General features: G+C 62.8%; 1 protein-coding gene across 1 annotated transcript in view; it reads left to right on the forward strand.

The window, feature by feature from the left end:
- The window catches only part of RNF213 (ring finger protein 213), an 82,012-nt gene that overhangs the window by 31,701 nt on the left and 33,159 nt on the right, over window positions 1-17,152 (forward strand). The window contains 13 exon segments of the mRNA XM_054708872.1: window positions 135-275; window positions 558-722; window positions 1,725-2,892; window positions 3,860-4,053; window positions 4,767-4,922; window positions 6,265-9,930; window positions 11,399-11,535; window positions 12,264-12,359; window positions 13,621-13,739; window positions 14,904-15,011; window positions 15,360-15,484; window positions 15,753-15,906; window positions 16,034-16,172. Coding sequence (XP_054564847.1) covers window positions 135-275; window positions 558-722; window positions 1,725-2,892; window positions 3,860-4,053; window positions 4,767-4,922; window positions 6,265-9,930; window positions 11,399-11,535; window positions 12,264-12,359; window positions 13,621-13,739; window positions 14,904-15,011; window positions 15,360-15,484; window positions 15,753-15,906; window positions 16,034-16,172 — 6,368 coding nt within the window.

Raw genomic sequence — 17,152 nt, forward strand, 5'->3', positions numbered from 1 at the left:
GGTGTCCCAAGAGAGGCAGCCAGAGCACACGGGTCCCCCACAGCACACGGGGAAGCGCCCCCCACGCCTGGGGTGACCACACCCTGAGAAGGGAGAGAACGCGGGCCACGGCTGCTTTCTCTGCCGTCCCACAGCGGGATTCCGCCCGGAACCTGGGGTGGCTGAAGACGGTGAAGGAAAGCCACGGCTCAGTGGAGCGCTCGTCGCTGTCACTGGCCAGAGCCATCAACAGCAGCGGCACCTATGTGATCCAGGCGCCCGCCGAGGGCCAGCAGGTGAGCACCCACTCCCGGGCATACCCATACCACAGACCTGCCCACTCCTGGGCACGCCCACATCATGACCACGCCCATCCCTGGCCACACCCACTCCTGGCCATACCTGTTCATCTGACACGCCCATAAGATGGCCACGCCCATATTGTGGCCACACCCACACCATGTTCACACCCATATACTGGGCACACCTACTCCCTGGACACGCCCACTTCCCCTGAACACCCAACCCAGACAGTTTCTCCCCCTGGAAACCCACCCCCAACGCGTGCTGTCCCACAGATCTCCGCAGACACGGTTCTACGTCTCCTCCTCCCCGAGAGCCACGAGGGCCGCCAGGAGCTGCGCCGTTACTCCCTGGAAGAGCTGAAGGAGCTGATGAACAAGCTGATGCTCATGTCGGGCAAGAAAGACCACAGCAGTGCTGGCGTGGAGGAGTTCTCCGAGGTGGGGTCTGCTTCCGGCCAGCCACGGGGTCCTCCTCAGTCGGGGCTGGGGGACTTCCCGCCGAGTGTCCCCAGGACGGCCGGAGGGTTTGAGTTTGGGTTTGATCACTAGGAATTGCCCTGCTCTGAAATCCGAGCGTCTGCAGGGTGCGTGTCACCCAAACTCAGGGCCCAGAGGGGCGACTCAGGTGTAACAGGCCCTTCTGTTTGTTTTGCTTTTTAATATTTTTATTGATTTCAGAGAGGAAGGGAGAGAGAGAGAAAAACACCAATGACGAGAGAGAATCACTGATCGGCTGCCTCCTGCAACCCGGGCATTGAACTGTGACCTCCTGGTTCATAGGTTTACACTCAACCATGGAGCCACACCGGCCGAGCTGTGACAGGCCCTGTGGTTAGTGGTTCCTTCTTCATGTCCCTGGAGACCACCATCCCTAAATCTGCTGCCCCGAGAGGCGTGGGCCTGGACACAGTCCTTAGAAAGAAACTGAAATTGCCTCCCTGGCTCCCCCAATCCGCAAGAATCCAAAACTAGGTGAACACGCAGGTGGGCAGCCTGCGCGGGCGCTGAAAGGGACTGTGGGAGGAGGCCATTGGAACAGCCTCTCCATTTTGTTACAAGATTTTTCTTTAAAGTTCATTTGCTCGTTTTTTAAAAATACATTTTTATTGATTTCAGAGAGGAAGGGAGAGTAAGAGAGAGAGAGAAACATCCATGATGAGATAGGATCATGGATCGGCTGCCTCCTGCCCGCCCCACACTGGGGATCGAGCCCACAACCCCGGCCTGTGCCCTGACCGGGAATGGAACCGTGGCCTCCTGGTTCCTAGGTGATGCTCACCCACGGAGCCATTTGCACCTTGTGCACGGTGGCCTGAGGAAGAGGGTCTGTAAGGGAGGAAGGCAGGCTCTGGGCGCAGCCCCGCCTGGGCCCCAGCCCTCTGGCTCAGGGTCTGTCTGGGTTCAGCCCGTGAGGCCGCCTCCGGTTTCCCTTGGCGACAGGTGTTCTGCAACGTGCAGAGGCTGGTGCAGGCCTTCCTGAGCCTGTACTCCGCCGGGAGCTTCCTGTTCCGGGCCTGGAAGGTGCAGGTGCACTGCGGCCAGCCCGAGCCCGTGCGCATGCACTTCCGGCTGCCGCTGCTGGCGCCGCTGCGGGGGTGCGCGCCCCTGGCCCCGCTGCTGGAGGCGCTGTGCCGGCGGATGGAGCGCTTCTTGGACCAGTGGGAGGAGGTCGTGGCGCGGAAGCGGGCGGAGCACTTTTACCTCAACTACTACACGGCCGAGCAGCTGGTGCACCTGAGCGCGGAGCTGGCGCGGCAGCCGCCCGGGCCCGCCGCCCTCGCCATGCTGTCCTTCATCAAACGCCAGTGCACCCCGCAGGACGTCGCGGAGGCCTTCAGGGACCCCCATGGCGACGGTGATGGCCGTGGCGGGGCCGCCACGCACGAGCTGCGGACAGTGATGGAGAGATTGCCCATCCTGCTCGTCAGTGCGTCCGGCCTGGTGGACAAGCTGGGGGTCATCATGGAGCAGTTCCTGGGGTGCACGCGTGCCTTCCTGCCCCACTGCCTGGACCTGGAGGCCCTGGGCCGTGGCCTGGCGCGCCTGGCGGCCATGGGCGGGCCCCCCGTAATGCGGGGGCTCCCCAAAGGCCTGCAGGCCGGCCAGCCCAACCTCATCGTCTGCGGCCACTCGGAGGTGCTGCCGGCCGCCCTGGCCGTCTACCTGCAGAGCCCGGAGCAGCCGCTGCCCACCTACGACGAGGTGCTGCTGTGCGCGCCGGGGACCCCGTTCGAGGAGGTGGCGCTGCTGCTGCGCCGCTGCCTGAGCCCGGGCGCCCCCGGCCGCCGCGTGTACAGCCTGCTGTTCGCGGACCAGCTGAGCTACGAGGTGGCCTGCCGGGCGGAGGCGCTGCTCCGGGGCCTGCGCACCGGGCCGCACCGGGAGGACTTCCAGCTCGTCCTGGTCTGCGACTGCGAGCGGGAGCACTGCTACCTGCCCTCGGCCTTCAGCCAGCACAGAGTCCCCGCCACCCCCCAGGCGCCCCTCAAGGCCGCCCGGGCCTACCTGGCGCACCACTACCAGGTCCCCAAGGGGGCCCCGTCGGCCGCCGTCGCCTTCAAGGACCGGATGTGTGTGGGGATCGTGGCCTCGGCGAGAGCGGGTGTCGGTAATGACAGCGGCTGGGGGGACGGCTCTCCCCTGACCCCGGGGTGGAGGGGACGCTGACAAAGCCCTCCCATAAGAAGGGAAACTGAGTCTCAGGGACGTGAAGTGCAAATTAGAGCCCAACCGGAGGGGACACTCCCATGCTCCGGGCAGCCAGCCGCCTCCCTTCTCCAAGCAGCCGCCTCCTGTTCGCTTGTTTCCCGGGGACGTTTAGAGAGTGGAAAGAGGGAGATGGAGAGAGAGAAACATCGATGTGAGAGGGACATGGATGGGTTGCCTCCTCCTCGCCCTGACCAGGTTATCAAACCTGCAACCCAGGTACGAGCCCTTGATTGGGAATCGAACCTGAGACCCTTCGGTGCGCAGGTCTACGCTCCAACCGCTGAGCCACACCGGCAGGGCTCCTGTTTGTCTTGTTTTGTTTTTATTTTATGTTATTTTTAAATATGTTTTTATTGGTTTCAGAAAGGAAGGGAAAGAGAGAGAAACATCAGTGTTGAGAGAGAATCACTGATAGGCTGCCTCCTGCATGCCCCCCGCTGGGGATCGAGCCGCAACTTGGGACCCTTCAGTCCTCAGGCTGATGCCCTATCCACTGAGCCACACGGCAGGGCTCCTGTCTGTCTGTTTTTACCCTGCCCCGGCCGCGTCGGGGTGCATGTGGGTCGTGAGCAGGAGGAGGTCAGACCTCTGTTGGAGAGGATGCAGGTGCCTCTTCTCCTTCAGTCCCCAACCTGTTCCCGCCCCGGTGACTTTATCCCACTCCCGGTCCTTCGCGTCCCCGCCGCACGCAGGGCACGCTCGCCTTGCGCCACTGGTCCCGGGAAACGGGGGCCCCTCCGCCCCAGGTCACGTGGCATCGGTGTGGAGTTGTGCACGCAGAGAAGGGGCTTGCATGAAATCTCCCTGCCCCTCTTCCGTGGCCCGCAGCCCAGGCACCGATTTCCACGCGTTCCCCTTTGTTGCAGGAAAGTCTCTCTACGTGAAGCGATTGCACGAAACTCTGCAGAGGAAGTTTCCTAGGCAGCAGGTGCCTCTCAAAGTCATCCGCCTGCTGGACCCGCAGGTGGACGAGAGCCAGGTCCTGGGCTCCCTGCTGCCCTTCCTGGACCCCAAGTGTCAGACGAGCCCCGCCATGTTCCACCTGGACGTGACCTCCTCGGTGAGGGCCTGGCTCGCCGCCAGTGGCCACGGCGGGAAAGACACGGGGGCTCCTCCGTCCGCCCCCCTCCTTCCCATCATAAAAAATGTCTTTATCGCCCGGCCGGCGTGGCTCAGGGGTTGAGCGTCCAACTGTGAACCAGGAGGTCACGGTTGGATTCCCAGTCAGGGCACAGGCCCGGGTTGCGGGCTCCATCCCCAGTGGGGAGCGTGCAGGAGGCAGCCGATCCATGATTCTCCCCATCATGGATGTTTCTCTCTCTCTCTCTCCCCTCTCCCTTCCTCTCTCTAAAATAAAAAAAAACCCCACATATTAAAAAAAAAAAATAAGAATTTCTTTAGTATGATTTGATATTCAGTCCCATCATGTCCAAGAACAGACTAAGAAGGTCCTCAGGGTGGGGGCTGGTCTTTTGGGTAAATATATATATTTTTTAAAATATATTTTTATTGATTCCAGAGAGGAAGGGAGAGGTAGAGAGAGAGAGAAACATCAGTGATGACAGAGAATCATTGGCTGCCTCCTGCACGTCCCCCACTGGGGATCGAGCCCACAGCCCGGGCCTGTGCCCCCGACTGGAATTGAAACTAGGACCCCTCAGTCCGCAGGCGGACGCTCTATCCACTGAGCCACACCAGCCAGGGCTTGTGGGTAAGTACTGACAGTGCGTGTGGTTCTCTGAGTACTGACAGCGCGTGTGGTTCTCTCTCCAGGTGCAGGCTGGGGTCTGGGCGTTTCTCTTCAAGCTCCTGGTGCTGCAGTACTTAATGGACTCGAACGGGAAAATGTGGCTTCGGAGCCCGAGCCACTTATACGTCATCGAGATCCTGGAAGGGCACTCGGCGCTGCCTGCGAGGTCTTCCAAGCTGGTGCGCACCCAGGGCCTGTTCCGTCGGGGGTGGGCGCCTTCCTACACCCTCACCATCCCCCACCTCTGCCTTAGCGAGGCGGCTGAGTGCAGGGTTAGACGAGAAAAGTCTGTCTTTAAACTTACTTCGTTTTAAATGCCTGGAATGAAAGTTTTTTTATATCCTCACCTGAGGATATGTTTTTATTTATTTTATTATTTTTTTAAATATATTTTTATTGATTTCAGAGAGGAAGGAAGAGGGAGAGAGGAATAGAAACATCAATGATGAGAGAGAATCATTGATCGGCTGCCTCCTGCATGCCCCCTACTGGGGATCGAGCCCGCAACCCGGGCCTATGCCCTGACTGGGAATTGAACCTTGACCTCTTGGTTCATAGGTTGGCACTCAACCCCTGTGCCATGCCAGCCGGGCATTTTTGTTGATTTTAGAGAGCGAGAGAAACATCTATGTGAGAGAGAAACATGGATCGGTTGCCTCCCACAGACACCCCAACCGTGGTCAAACCCGCAACCTGGCTAGGTGTCCTGACCGGGAATCGAACCTGCAACCTTTTGGTGCACGGGACGACATTCAACCCACTGAGCCACAGCGGCCAGGGCCGTCACATCGATTTCTTAGCAAAAGGGAGTTCGATGTTCGCACACTCGTGCGTAACGGGGAGCTTTCGTTTCGGGGGCTCAGGTGAAAGCACCTCCGTGTGGGACGGCCGCTCCCACAGAGCCTGAGTGTGCGGGGCAGCCACCGGTGCCGGGCGTCTGCAGGCATGGCTTCTAGAAACGTGGTTTTTCACGCAGGCCTGTGCGATAGACCACGCGGAAGGTTCAAACACCAAAAGCATGGTATTTTTTTAAAATATTTTATTGATTTTTTACAGAGAGGAAGGGAGAGGGATGGAGAGTTAGAAACATCAATGAGAGAGAAACATCAATCAGCTGCCTCCTGCACACCCCCTACTGGGACGTGCCCGCAACCAAGGTACATGCCCTTGACTGGAATCGAACCTGGGACCCTTCAGTCCAAAGGCCAATGCTCTATCCTCTGAGCCAAACCGGTCAGGGCTATTTTTTTGTTTTTTTTATAAAAATACTTTTTAATTGATTTCAGAGAGGAAGAGAGAGAGAAACCTCAATGCGGAGAGAGAACCATGGATCGGATGCCTCCTGCACACCCCCCGCTGGGGATGGAACCCGCAACCCGGGCCTGTGCCCTGACCAGGAATCAAACCCCGATCTCCTGGTTCATCGGTCAGCACTCAACCGCTGAGCCCCGCCGGCCGGGCCGAAGCATGTGTTTGGGAAATGCAGTCTGTAATGGTTTTCTTCTCTTCTCTCCTTCCCAGAGGACGCGCGCCCCCCAGTTTCATCTGCTGGACGTCTTCCCCAAGGTCACCTGCCGGCCCCCCAAAGAAGTGATGGAAATGGAGCTGAGCCCCGAGCGGCACTCAAGGGAGCCGGGCATGGACCCCGCCGAGTTCTGCAGCGAAACCTTCCAAAGACCTTTCCAGTACCTGAAGCGGTTCCATCAGAGCCAGAACCGGAACCTGGACTCGTTCACGTACCAGGAGGGCCGGGCGGAGGGCACCCCCCAGGAGTGCCTGCAGCACCTGCTCTTGTACTGCGGGGTGCTCGACCCGTCCTGGGCGGAGCTGCGCAACTTCGCCCGCTTCCTGAACTGCCAGCTCAGGGACTGCGAGGCCTCCATCTTCTGCAACCCCGTGGCGGTCGGGGACACGCTGCGGGGCTTCAAGGACTTCGTGGTGACCTTCATGATCTGCATGGCGAGAGACTTCGCCACCCCGACGCTGCGCATGTCGGACCAGAGCCCCGGGGCGCACGCGGTCGCCATGGACGGGGTCACCGAGGAGGACATCGCCCCGTTCTCTCTCCGCCGGCGGTGGGAGTCCGAGCCCCACCCGTACCTGTTCTTCAACGGGGACCGCACGTCCATGACCTTCATTGGCTTCCACCTGGAGCCCAACCAGACGGGCACCTTCGACGCCGTGGACCCCGCGAGCAAGAGGGTGATCAAGAGGGGCGTGCTGACGAGGGAGCTGTACGAGGGGCTGCTGCTGCAGGGCGTGCCCTTCAACGTGGACTTCGACGCGCTGCCCCGGCACGAGAAGCTGGAGCGGCTCTGCCTGGCGCTGGGCATCCAGTGGCCCGTGGACCCCGACGACACCTACGAGCTCACGACGGACAACATGCTGAAGATCCTGGCCGTGGAGATGCGCTTCCGCTGCGGGATCCCCGTCATCGTCATGGGGGAGACGGGCTGCGGGAAGACCCGGCTCGTCCGCTTCCTCAGCGAGCTGCGGCGCGGGGGCGCCGAGGCCGAGACCCTGCAGCTGGTCAAGGTCCACGGCGGGACGAGCGCCGACATGATCTACAGCAGAGTCCTGGCGGCGGAGGCCCTCGCCCAGCTCAACAGGAGCGAACACGGGCTGGACACCGTCCTGTTCTTCGACGAGGCCAACACCACGGGCGCCGTCAGCTGCATCAAGGAGGTCCTGTGTGACCGCACGGTGGGCGGCCAGCCGCTGGCCGAGGACTCGGGCCTGCACGTCATCGTGGCCTGCAACCCCTACCGGAAGCACTCCCCGGAGATGATCGCCCGCCTGGAGGCGGCCGGCCTGGGCTACCGCGTGCGCGCGGAGGAGACGGCGGACCGGCTGGGCGCCATCCCGCTGCGGCAGCTGGTGTACCGCGTGCACGCGCTGCCGCCCAGCCTGGTGCCCCTGGTGTGGGACTTCGGGCAGCTGAACAACGCCACGGAGAGGAAGTACATCGAGCAGATCGTGCGGAGGCTGGTGGGCGGCGCCCCCATCGGCCCCGGGCAGACGCACATCATCGCCGAAGTGCTGTACGCCTCCCAGTGCTTCATGCGGAGACGCGAGAACGAGTGCAGCTTCGTCAGCCTCCGGGACGTGGAGCGCTGCGTGCGGGTCTTCCGCTGGTTCTACGACCACAGCGAGATGCTCCTGTCCAAGCTGGCCGCCTTCCACCGTGAGCCCGGCGGCGACAGCCCCGACGGCTCCGGCTCCGGCTCCGGCTCCGACTCCGACTCCGGCTCCGACTCCGACTCCGACTCCAAGAGCGACCCGGTGCTCTGGTCGCTGGTGCTGGCCGTGGGCGTGTGCTACCACGCCTCCCTGGAGAAGCAGGACGCCTACCGCAAAGCCATCTGCGCGCTCCTCCCGCCGCCCTACGACAGCAGCAAGGCCGTGCTGGACGCCATCGCGCGGACGCAGGACCTCTTCCTGGAGGGCGTGTCTCTGAGGAAAACGGTCGCCAAGAACCTGGCCTTGAAGGAGAACGTCTTCATGATGGTCCTCTGCATCGAGCTGAAGATCCCGCTCTTCCTGGTGGGCAAGCCCGGCAGCTCCAAGTCCCTCGCCAAGACCATCGTGGCGGACGCCATGCAAGGCCCGGCCGCGCCCTCGGAGCTCTTCCGGAGCCTGAAGCAGGTCTACCTGGTGTCGTTCCAGTGCAGCCCGCACTCCACCCCGCAGGGCATCGTGGGCACCTTCAGGCACTGCGCCCGCCTGCAGCAGGGCCGGGACCTGGAGCAGTACGTGTCCGTGGTGGTGCTGGACGAGGTGGGCCTGGCCGAGGACTCGCCCCAGATGCCCCTCAAGGCCCTGCACCCGCTGCTGGAAGACGGGTGCATCGACGACGACCCCGCCCCCCACAAGAAGGTGGGCTTCATCGGCATCTCCAACTGGGCCCTGGACCCCGCCAAGATGAACCGGGGCATTTTCGTGTCCCGCGGCAGCCCCAGCCGGAAGGAGCTCATCGAGAGCGCCCGGGGGATCTGCGCGTCCGAGCCCCTCGTGCAGGGGAGGATCCAAGGGTACTTCCAGGCCCTGGCCAGAGCCTACGAGGCGGTGTGCGCGAAGCAGGACAAGGAGTTCTTCGGGCTCCGAGACTACTACAGCCTCATCAAAATGGTCTTCGCCGCCGCCCAGGCCTCCAACAGGGCGCTCTCCCCGCGGGACCTCGCGCAGGCCGTGCTCCGGAACTTCAGTGGCAAAGACGAGATCCAGGCCCTGGACATCTTCGCCGCCCACCTGCCCCAGGCGCAGCTCCCCGCCGAGGTCAGCACCCTGCAGCTGATCCGGCAGAACCTGCACAGCGACCTCCGCAGGGCGCCGGGCTCGGGGCCGGGAGACCCCGAGTCCCGCTACCTGCTGGTGCTGACCAGGAACTACGTGGCCCTGCAGATCCTGCAGCGGACGCTCTTCGGCGCGGACCAGCAGCCCGAGATCATCTTCGGGTCCAGCTTCCCCCGGGACCAGGAGTACGCGCAGATCTGCAGGAACATCAACCGCGTGAAGATCTGCATGGAGACGGGCAAGATGGTGGTGCTGCTCAACCTGCAGAACCTCTACGAGAGCCTCTACGACGCCCTCAACCAGTACTACGTCTACCTCGGGGGCCAGAAGTACGTGGACCTGGGCCTGGGGACCCACCGGGTCAAGTGCCGGGTGCACCCCGACTTCCGCCTCATCGTCATCGAGGAGAAGGACGTCGTGTGCGAGCACTTCCCCATCCCCCTCATCAACCGGCTGGAGAAGCACTACCTGGACCTCAACACGGTCCTGGAGCCGTGGCAGCGGCGCCTCGTGGAGGAGCTCCAGGGCTGGGTGGACCGGTTCATCGACGTCAAGGCGGTGCGGGCCCACGCCCGGTACAGCCCCTCCGACGTCTTCGTCGGCTACCACGCGGACACCTGCGCCTCGGTGGTGCTCCAGGTCATCGAGCGGCTCGGGCCCGGGGCCCTGAGCCACGGGTGTTACCAGAAGGTCCTGGAGGACGCCAAGCTGGTGCTGCTGGACTGCGCCACGCCCGACGCCATCGTCCGGCTCGGCACGTCCGCGCTAGGCCAGAGTGCCGCGCAGGCGCTGTCGCGAGAATACTATTCCGGGCAGCAGCACGACTCCTTCGCGGACTTCCTGCAGGCTCACCTCCAGGGGCCGGGCCCGGAGCGCCACCCCGTCTTCACGGAGGTGATTATCTCCCCGCGCTGTCACCCTCCCCACCTTCCGCCTCAGAGTCCTGGGTCCCTGCAGTCAAAAGGCAAGGCTCTTCCCCAATTGATTCCGGTTCAGGTCTAGGAATCAGAAAAAGACAGGTTGAGACTTTTTTAAAAATACGTTTATTGATGTCAGAGAGGAAGGGAGAGAGAGAGAGAAACATCCATGAAGAGAGAGAATCACGGATCGGCTGCCTCCTACACGCCCCACACTAGGGATCGAGCCCAAAACCCGGGCCTGTGCCCTTAGCTGGGAATGGAACCGTGACCTCCTGGTTCCCAGGTCAGCACTCACCCACTGAGCCACCCGGCCAGGCCAGGCAGGATCTTTAAGAGCTGGCCCCACAGGGACTGGGCAGGGCGGTGGGAAGGTATCACAGTGTCGGTGAGAAACAGCAGCGCCGGGCAGGAGAGCAGGAGGGGCCGTGACGTGCCTCACGCGCAAAGCCGGAGAGCCGCGAGGCGGGTGAGCGGCCCGGGGAGGCTCCGGGGAGGGCGTGTGGAGGGAGGGATGGAGGTGTGTGCGGAGATGCGGGAAGGGGTGGTGAGGGACTGTCATAGAACAGGCACAGCAGCGTGGAGGCCGCTGGGAGCCTGCCAAGTCAGTGAGGACGGGGAGAGAGGAGTTAGGAATAGCTGAGTGAGGACGGGGAGAGAGGAGTTAGGAATAGCTGAGTGAGGACGGGGAGAGAGGAGTTAGGAATAGCTGAGTGAGGACGGGGAGAGAGGAGTTAGGAATAGCTGAGTGAGGACGGGGAGAGAGGAGTTAGGAATACGCTGGGTGAGGACGGGGAGAGAGGAGTTAGGAATACGCTCGCAGAGTGAACGGCTGGTCCCGGGTCAGGGCCGCGGGAGATGGAGGAGTCTGGGGATGACTCCCGAGCTGTTCCTGGATGGCCGGAGGTCCAGTCCATCACAATGGAGGATCCTGAATGAGCAGCGAGTTTGGAAGCGGGGGGGCTGGGTGTGGTGGTAAATCCCCCTTGGTGCCCCGTCAACCCCGGAGGATGTGACTGCCCTGCCGTTGGGTGTCGGACCCGGGAGCTCAGTGGACAGGCCAGCCCTGGCGGGGGTTCTGGCTGACGGCGCCGTGGGGCCGGTGGCGGCAGCGAGCTGAGCGCCGTCTGGAAGGGAAGCCCGGCCGGTCGCCAGGGAGGAACCGCCGCCTGTGTTGAGCCCTAAGGGCCCGTTAGACTTTCCGGTGGCCAAAGCCGGCCGAGACGCCGGGCCTGGGAAGGAGACCCCGTCTTCGGGACAGGGTGTCTTCCCTCCTCTGCCTCTTGCCTGGCTTCTGCTCCCCTGCGCACGGCCTCGTTTTAACAACTCTGGTCCGTGGGCCAGCGGCTCCGAGCTGGCCCGTGGGAGGTACTGGCTGCCCGTCCGCGTTTCCGGGATCTAACCCCCGGAGACGTGCCAATAGTCTGCGTTCCCTGACCCCGCAGGTTACCACTTTCTCCAGACTGCTCACCTGTCACGACTGTGAGATGCTGGGATCGGAAGTGAACGGCAGGGCCCTGAACCCCACCATCCTGTCGCTGCAGCAGTTTGACACCGAGCACTCGTTCCTCAAAGAAGTTCGGTGAGGTCCCCGTCTCTCCTCCTCCGGGCTCCGTCCCCGCCATCCCTCCTCCGGGCTCCGGGCTCCGTCCCCACTTTCCCTCCTCCAGGCTCCGTCCCCGCTGTCCCTCCTCCGGGCTCCGTCCCCGCCGTCCCTCCTCCGGGCTCCGTCCCCGCCGTCCCTCCTCCGGGCTCCGTCCCCGCCGTCCCTCCTCCGGGCTCCGTCCCTGCCGTCCCTCCTCTGGGCTCTGTCCCCGCCTCCCCTTCTCCGGGCTCCGTCCCCGCCTCCCCTCCTCCGGGCTCCGTCCCCCCCCGCCCCCCCCCGTCCCTCCTCCGGGCTCCATCCCCGCCTCCCCTCCTCTGGGCTCTGTCCCCGCCGTCCCTCCTCCGGGCTCCGTCCTCAGCCCTGGCCACGTCCTGTCCTCTGTGGGCTGGAGTGACCACGGTGCTATCAGCAGCGCTGGGTAACGAACGGGAGGACCCGGGACTCGGAAAAGGACACTTGCTAAACCCTCCAGTGTGTGTCCCTGTCACCACTGCTGTCTCCTGGGCGGGCGTCCTGCTCTGCATCCCGGTCCCCGGTCTCATCAGGCAGCGTTTACTGGGCTTTACTCTTTCCCGCCGGGCTCCCACGCACTTTGGAAGAGAACCCCACCTGCGTAGTTCAATGGTAGCCGCATAGTTCCCGTGGGGGGGCTTTCTCACCCGCTGAGGATGGAGACAGGCCTGTGTGCTTCCTCCTGTTTTCAGAAACTGCCTGGCGAGCACGGCCCCACGGAAGATCCTCATCATCCAGACGGACTTCGAGGACGGAGTCCACAGCGCCCAGCTCATCGCCTCGGCCAAGTACGCGCCGGTTCCTTCTCTCGGCGCCTGGAGGGTGTCCTCCCTGAAGACGGGACAGGATGGCAGCTCCCGCAGAAATGGGAATAAGACGGCTCTCCCTTCCCATCTTCCCCGTGGCGGCTAGAGGGAAGGGAGAACGAGAAGCAGAGAGGCAGGCTAAGAACACCAACATGGAGACACGCAGGGAGTGTAAACGCTAGCCCCGTGGTCGGCAAACTGCGGCTCGCGAGCCACATGCGGCTCTTTGGCCCCTTGAGTGTGGCTCTTCCACAAAACACCACGGCCTGGGCGAGTCTATTTTGAAGAAGGGGCATTAGAAGAAGTTTAAGTTTAAAAAATTTGGCTCTCAAAAGAAATTACAATCGTTGTCCTGTTGATGTTTGGCTCTGCTGACTAATGAGTTTGCCGACCACTGAGCTAGACCGTCAGGAGGATGTGAAAGGAGGTCTGGAAGCCGGGCTCTGCAGGCCTGTTTGGGTCATGATTAGTTTTAAGCGATACGATTTGAGTGATTGCAGGGTCAAGGGCAGGAACAAGACGTAAGTGATTTCACCCGTATTTATGGATTGGTTAATAGTGTTTGTCGGGGACATGCGAGGCTTTCAGAACCGTGTTCCCTGTCCCTCGTGTCATGGCTCTCTCTGGCCCCTGGCTGTCTGTCCCTGGGACCTTGCTGCTGGGAATGCAAAGTCCCGCTAGCCTTGCCCTCGGGGCGGGTAGCGAAGCCATCGCGGAGCCCACGGGAGGGTTTCTGATCCAGAAGAAATGCCTCTTCAATGCCGAGGGACACGGAAATGGGGCGAAAACATGCCTCTTCGCGAGAACGGGCCCACACTCTCAGAAGAGGGATAACCACAGGGCCCACATTTATTTAAAACTGAAAGAAGGCCACCCGGCCAGCGTGGCTCAGTGGTGAGCGTCAACCTATGAACACGGAGGTCTCCGGTCAGGGCTCACACCCAGGTTGTGGGCTCGATCCCCAGTGTGGGATGTGCAAGAGGCAGCTGATCCATCACTCTCATCATTGATGTTTCTCTCTCTCCCTCTCCCTTCCTCTCTGAAACCAATAAAAAAAAAAAATAAAATAAAATAAAATAAAACTGGAAGAAGGGAGACCCTGAGCTTGGACCTGCCAGCTCCTAGGACACCTCCCGCCACTTCCCAGCCTCAGTTTGGGCCCTGGCTTTGTCTTTGCATCGATCTGTGGCATTTGTTTGTTTTTAAATTTGTTTTGGTTTTGCTTGTTTGTTTTAAAACATAGGTATTCTGCCATCAATGAAATCAACAAGATACAAGGAAAGAAGGCCTGCATCTTTGTCTATTTCATCACGAAACTGTCCCGGATGGAAAGTGGCGCGTCCTACGTGGGGTTCCATGGAGGTAGGACAGACGTGTCGGTGACGGCGGTTACGTAAGGCCGTGGCGTTCCTCCTCGCGGGGCCTGCGGGTGCAAGTCTGAGCTGGGACATTGGTGTCCGGCTCCGCATATTCATCTCCGATGCGACTGGATTGGGTGCCGCTGGTTCCTGCCCAGAGCGCCCACCTCATACTCTGCTCAGCGCACAGCGCTCCTTACTAACTTGCAGATAAACGCTGCGTCCGTGTCCCGGGCTCCTCCCCGTTTAGTTTTTTATTTTTCCATTTTCGGTTGATCCTCACCCAAGGATATGTTTTTCCAGTTAACTTCTAGAGAGAGTGGGAAGGAGAGAGGGAGAGAGAGAAAAACATCAAGTGAGAGAGACACATCGATTGGTGCCTCCCACACTGGCCTGGACCCCGGGGCCAGGGATCGGAACTGTGCCCTTGACCGGGAATCAAACCCCCACGGTCCTCGGGCCGATGCTCTAACCACTGAACAACTGGCCAGGGCCTCACCATGTCTATCTATATGGGAAGCGCAGAGAAGGCATTCCCCACGCACCAGTGAGGGACACGCTGATACTTTATACCTGCTTTGCGGGGAGGGGGGGGTTGTGCTATCTTAAACCCCCTCTCTCGCTCCCTCCTCCCTCATGGCTCACCAAGTGCTTCCTAGGTGAGAAAGCTGGCGTTCTAGAACCGGCCCAGAACGGTTCACCTGATAGCCCACAGGCAGTGGAGAGGCCCAGCCGTGCCCGCCGCGCAGGCCGCCCTCCCATGCGGGGGTCTCCGGCTGGCACGGATGTCGGGTCGAGGAGCTGAAGATGCTAGCTGGGTCGGGCGGGGGCGGATTTTATTTTTTTCATTTTTAAAATATGTTTTTATTGATGTCAGAGAGGGAAGGAGAGGGAGAGAGTGAAACATCAGTGATGAGAATCGTGGACCGGCTGCCTCCTGCATGCCTCCCACTAGAGCCCGCAACCCGGGCCTGTGCCCTGACCGGGAATCAAACCGTGACCTCTAGGTTCATGGGTCGACGCTCAACCACTGAGCCCCGCCGGCCAGGCTGGTCGGGGGTTTAGACTCCAGCACACGAGTGGCTCCCTCGGGCTGTGTCGGCCGTGGGATGGGGCCTGTCCCTGCTTCCAGCTCAGGGCGCGGAGACGGGTGGCTTTGCCTCCGCAGGGCTGTGGCGGTCCGTGCACATCGACGACCTGCGGAGATCCACGACCATGGTCGCCGACGTGACCCAGCTGCAGGACGTGACCATCAGCCAGCTGTTTGACCCCCAGTGTACGTCCCGGGATGCCCTGGGCACACGGCGGCCGGCTGTGTCCGGAGCTCTGGGGCAGACGAGCCGTGGGAGGCCCCGTGGCAGGCAGTTCTCCCAGAGACGGTGGGTCTGTGGGTGCGGAAGGTGCAGCGGTGAGCGCCCGTGGCCAGTGGCACTTGGTGTCCTTACATCGGCCTCAGCGCGCGGGACCCAAGAGCGGCCTCCCGCTGGAGGACCCCGGTGGCCCCAAGGCTGAGCTGCGTGCCTGGGCCTCCCCTCGGGGACCTGCTGCCCAGGAGCCGGGGAAGCAGTCGCGGGCATGGCGCCGGCGCTGGGCGGCCAGTGGCCTGACAGGGTTGCCTCCGCAGCAGCTGAGGAGGGACGCGAGGCCAGGAGCGACCAGGAGGAGGCGATGGAAGTGGACACAGACGAACCCAGGGCCGCGGCTGCGGCGGGCAGGGAGGTGGACGGTCCCGAGGCCCGGAGAGGCCACGTGAGTGCAGCCCTGGCTCCCTGGGCCTCCGGGAGCTGCGGGCGCCGGGGAATCCGAGGTCGGCCCGCGCTCTTCCCTCCCCGCTGTGCGTGCGGCGACACCCAGGACAGGGTCCGACGTGGCTCTTCCTTGTCTGAGCACATGCGACTCCTCGCAGGGGTTCTGAGAGGAGCCGGGCAGGGGGACGGGGTAGGGGGGACCGTGGCCCGGATGCTTCCCCTGGGCCCGGGGACCAGCGGGCCTGACGGCAGCTCCGTGGTGTCCCCAGAGGCCGGCGCTGGACTGCGGCAGCCTCCTGCGCAGCTGCATCCAGAGCGCGGTGGGCCTGCTGCGGGACCCGGGCGAGCGCGGCCAGCGCAACGTGCGGCGCGTGGAGATCCTGCTCGGCCTCCTGGGCGAGGACGCGGGCGACGCGAGCAAAGGTGAGCCCCCCACGCCGAGCAGGCCTTCCCGCCCGCTCCAGTCCTGGCCTGGCTGCCGGCGGCCGCTCCCCCCAGGGGGCCCGGGCGTCTGGCGTGAGGCCAACCGCGTCCCTCTGCCGCCTCGCAGCCTCCTTCGCGCGGACGGCCCAGGTGCGCCTCCACGACCTGCTGCGGCGGCAGGAGGAGAGCTGCGTGCTCGGCAGGAAGGACTGGGTGGCGCAGGAGGCCTCCAACCCCGACGCCCTGCAGGAGGCCGGCACCTTCAGGTACTGAGCACAGCCCCGGGCTGCGAGCGGGCGGGCGGCCACAGGCCGGCGGGTCACCAGTGGGGCACAGGCCGGCGGGTCACCAGTGGGGCACAGGCCGGCGGGTCACCAGTGGGGCACAGGCCGGCGGGTCACCAGTGGGGCACAGGCCGGCGGGTCACCAGTGGGGCACAGGCTGGCGGGTCACCAGTGGGGCACAGGCCGGCGGGTCACCAGTGGGGCACAGGCCGGCAGGTCACCAGTGGGGCACAGGCCGGCGGGTCACCAGTGGGGCACAGGCCGGTGGGTCGCACGCCAGCGGGTAGCAGGCAAGCAAGTGAGGGCAGGCGGGCGGCGGGCAGGTCAGAGCCGCCTCTCACTTAATCTGCAGAGGCACAGATGGCCGGGCGAGGGGCCGAGGGCTGGGGGGACTTGATAGAACCATGGCGATCACTTCTCGCATGCCATTTAAATTTAATTTGAATTTCACAAAAGAAAAAGAGAAGCCGATGGGATCCCTGAGCTCACAGAAATATTTCCTCTAGACAAGAGCTCCGTCCCCTGAACGTCCCCCCTGAGAGCGTCAAAGGCTGACGCGTTAGGGTTTCCCGAGGACACGTGCTCGGTTTGTGTGTACAGACGGCTTCTTGCTGGGAAAGAGGGTTCGTTGGCCCCTCCACACGGGCACGAGCACGCGGTTCTGGAAATACTGCAGCCCTTCTGTACCGTTAGTAAATGTCAGCCCTGGACTCTTCCCAGGGCTCCCCCCTCTCCTGGCCGCCCCTCCCACCGCCAGGACCAGCCCAGCCCCATCTCCGCTGACCCAGAGCCGCAGGGGAAAGGGGACTCTGGGCCGTCCCCCAGGCGCCCTCAGCGGGCACCCCTTCGCCCCACGCCGCTCAGGTCCGCCTGTTTTGTGTACCGGCCTCGGTGAGGCGTGGTTTGCGGGGTGTTCGGTGGGAAAGCCCCTGCTCACGGTCAGCCCTCAGGCGCCGGCGAGC

The sequence above is a fragment of the Eptesicus fuscus genome, chromosome 20, assembly GCF_027574615.1.
Source record: "Eptesicus fuscus isolate TK198812 chromosome 20, DD_ASM_mEF_20220401, whole genome shotgun sequence".
Classification (NCBI taxonomy): Eukaryota; Metazoa; Chordata; class Mammalia; order Chiroptera; family Vespertilionidae; genus Eptesicus; species Eptesicus fuscus.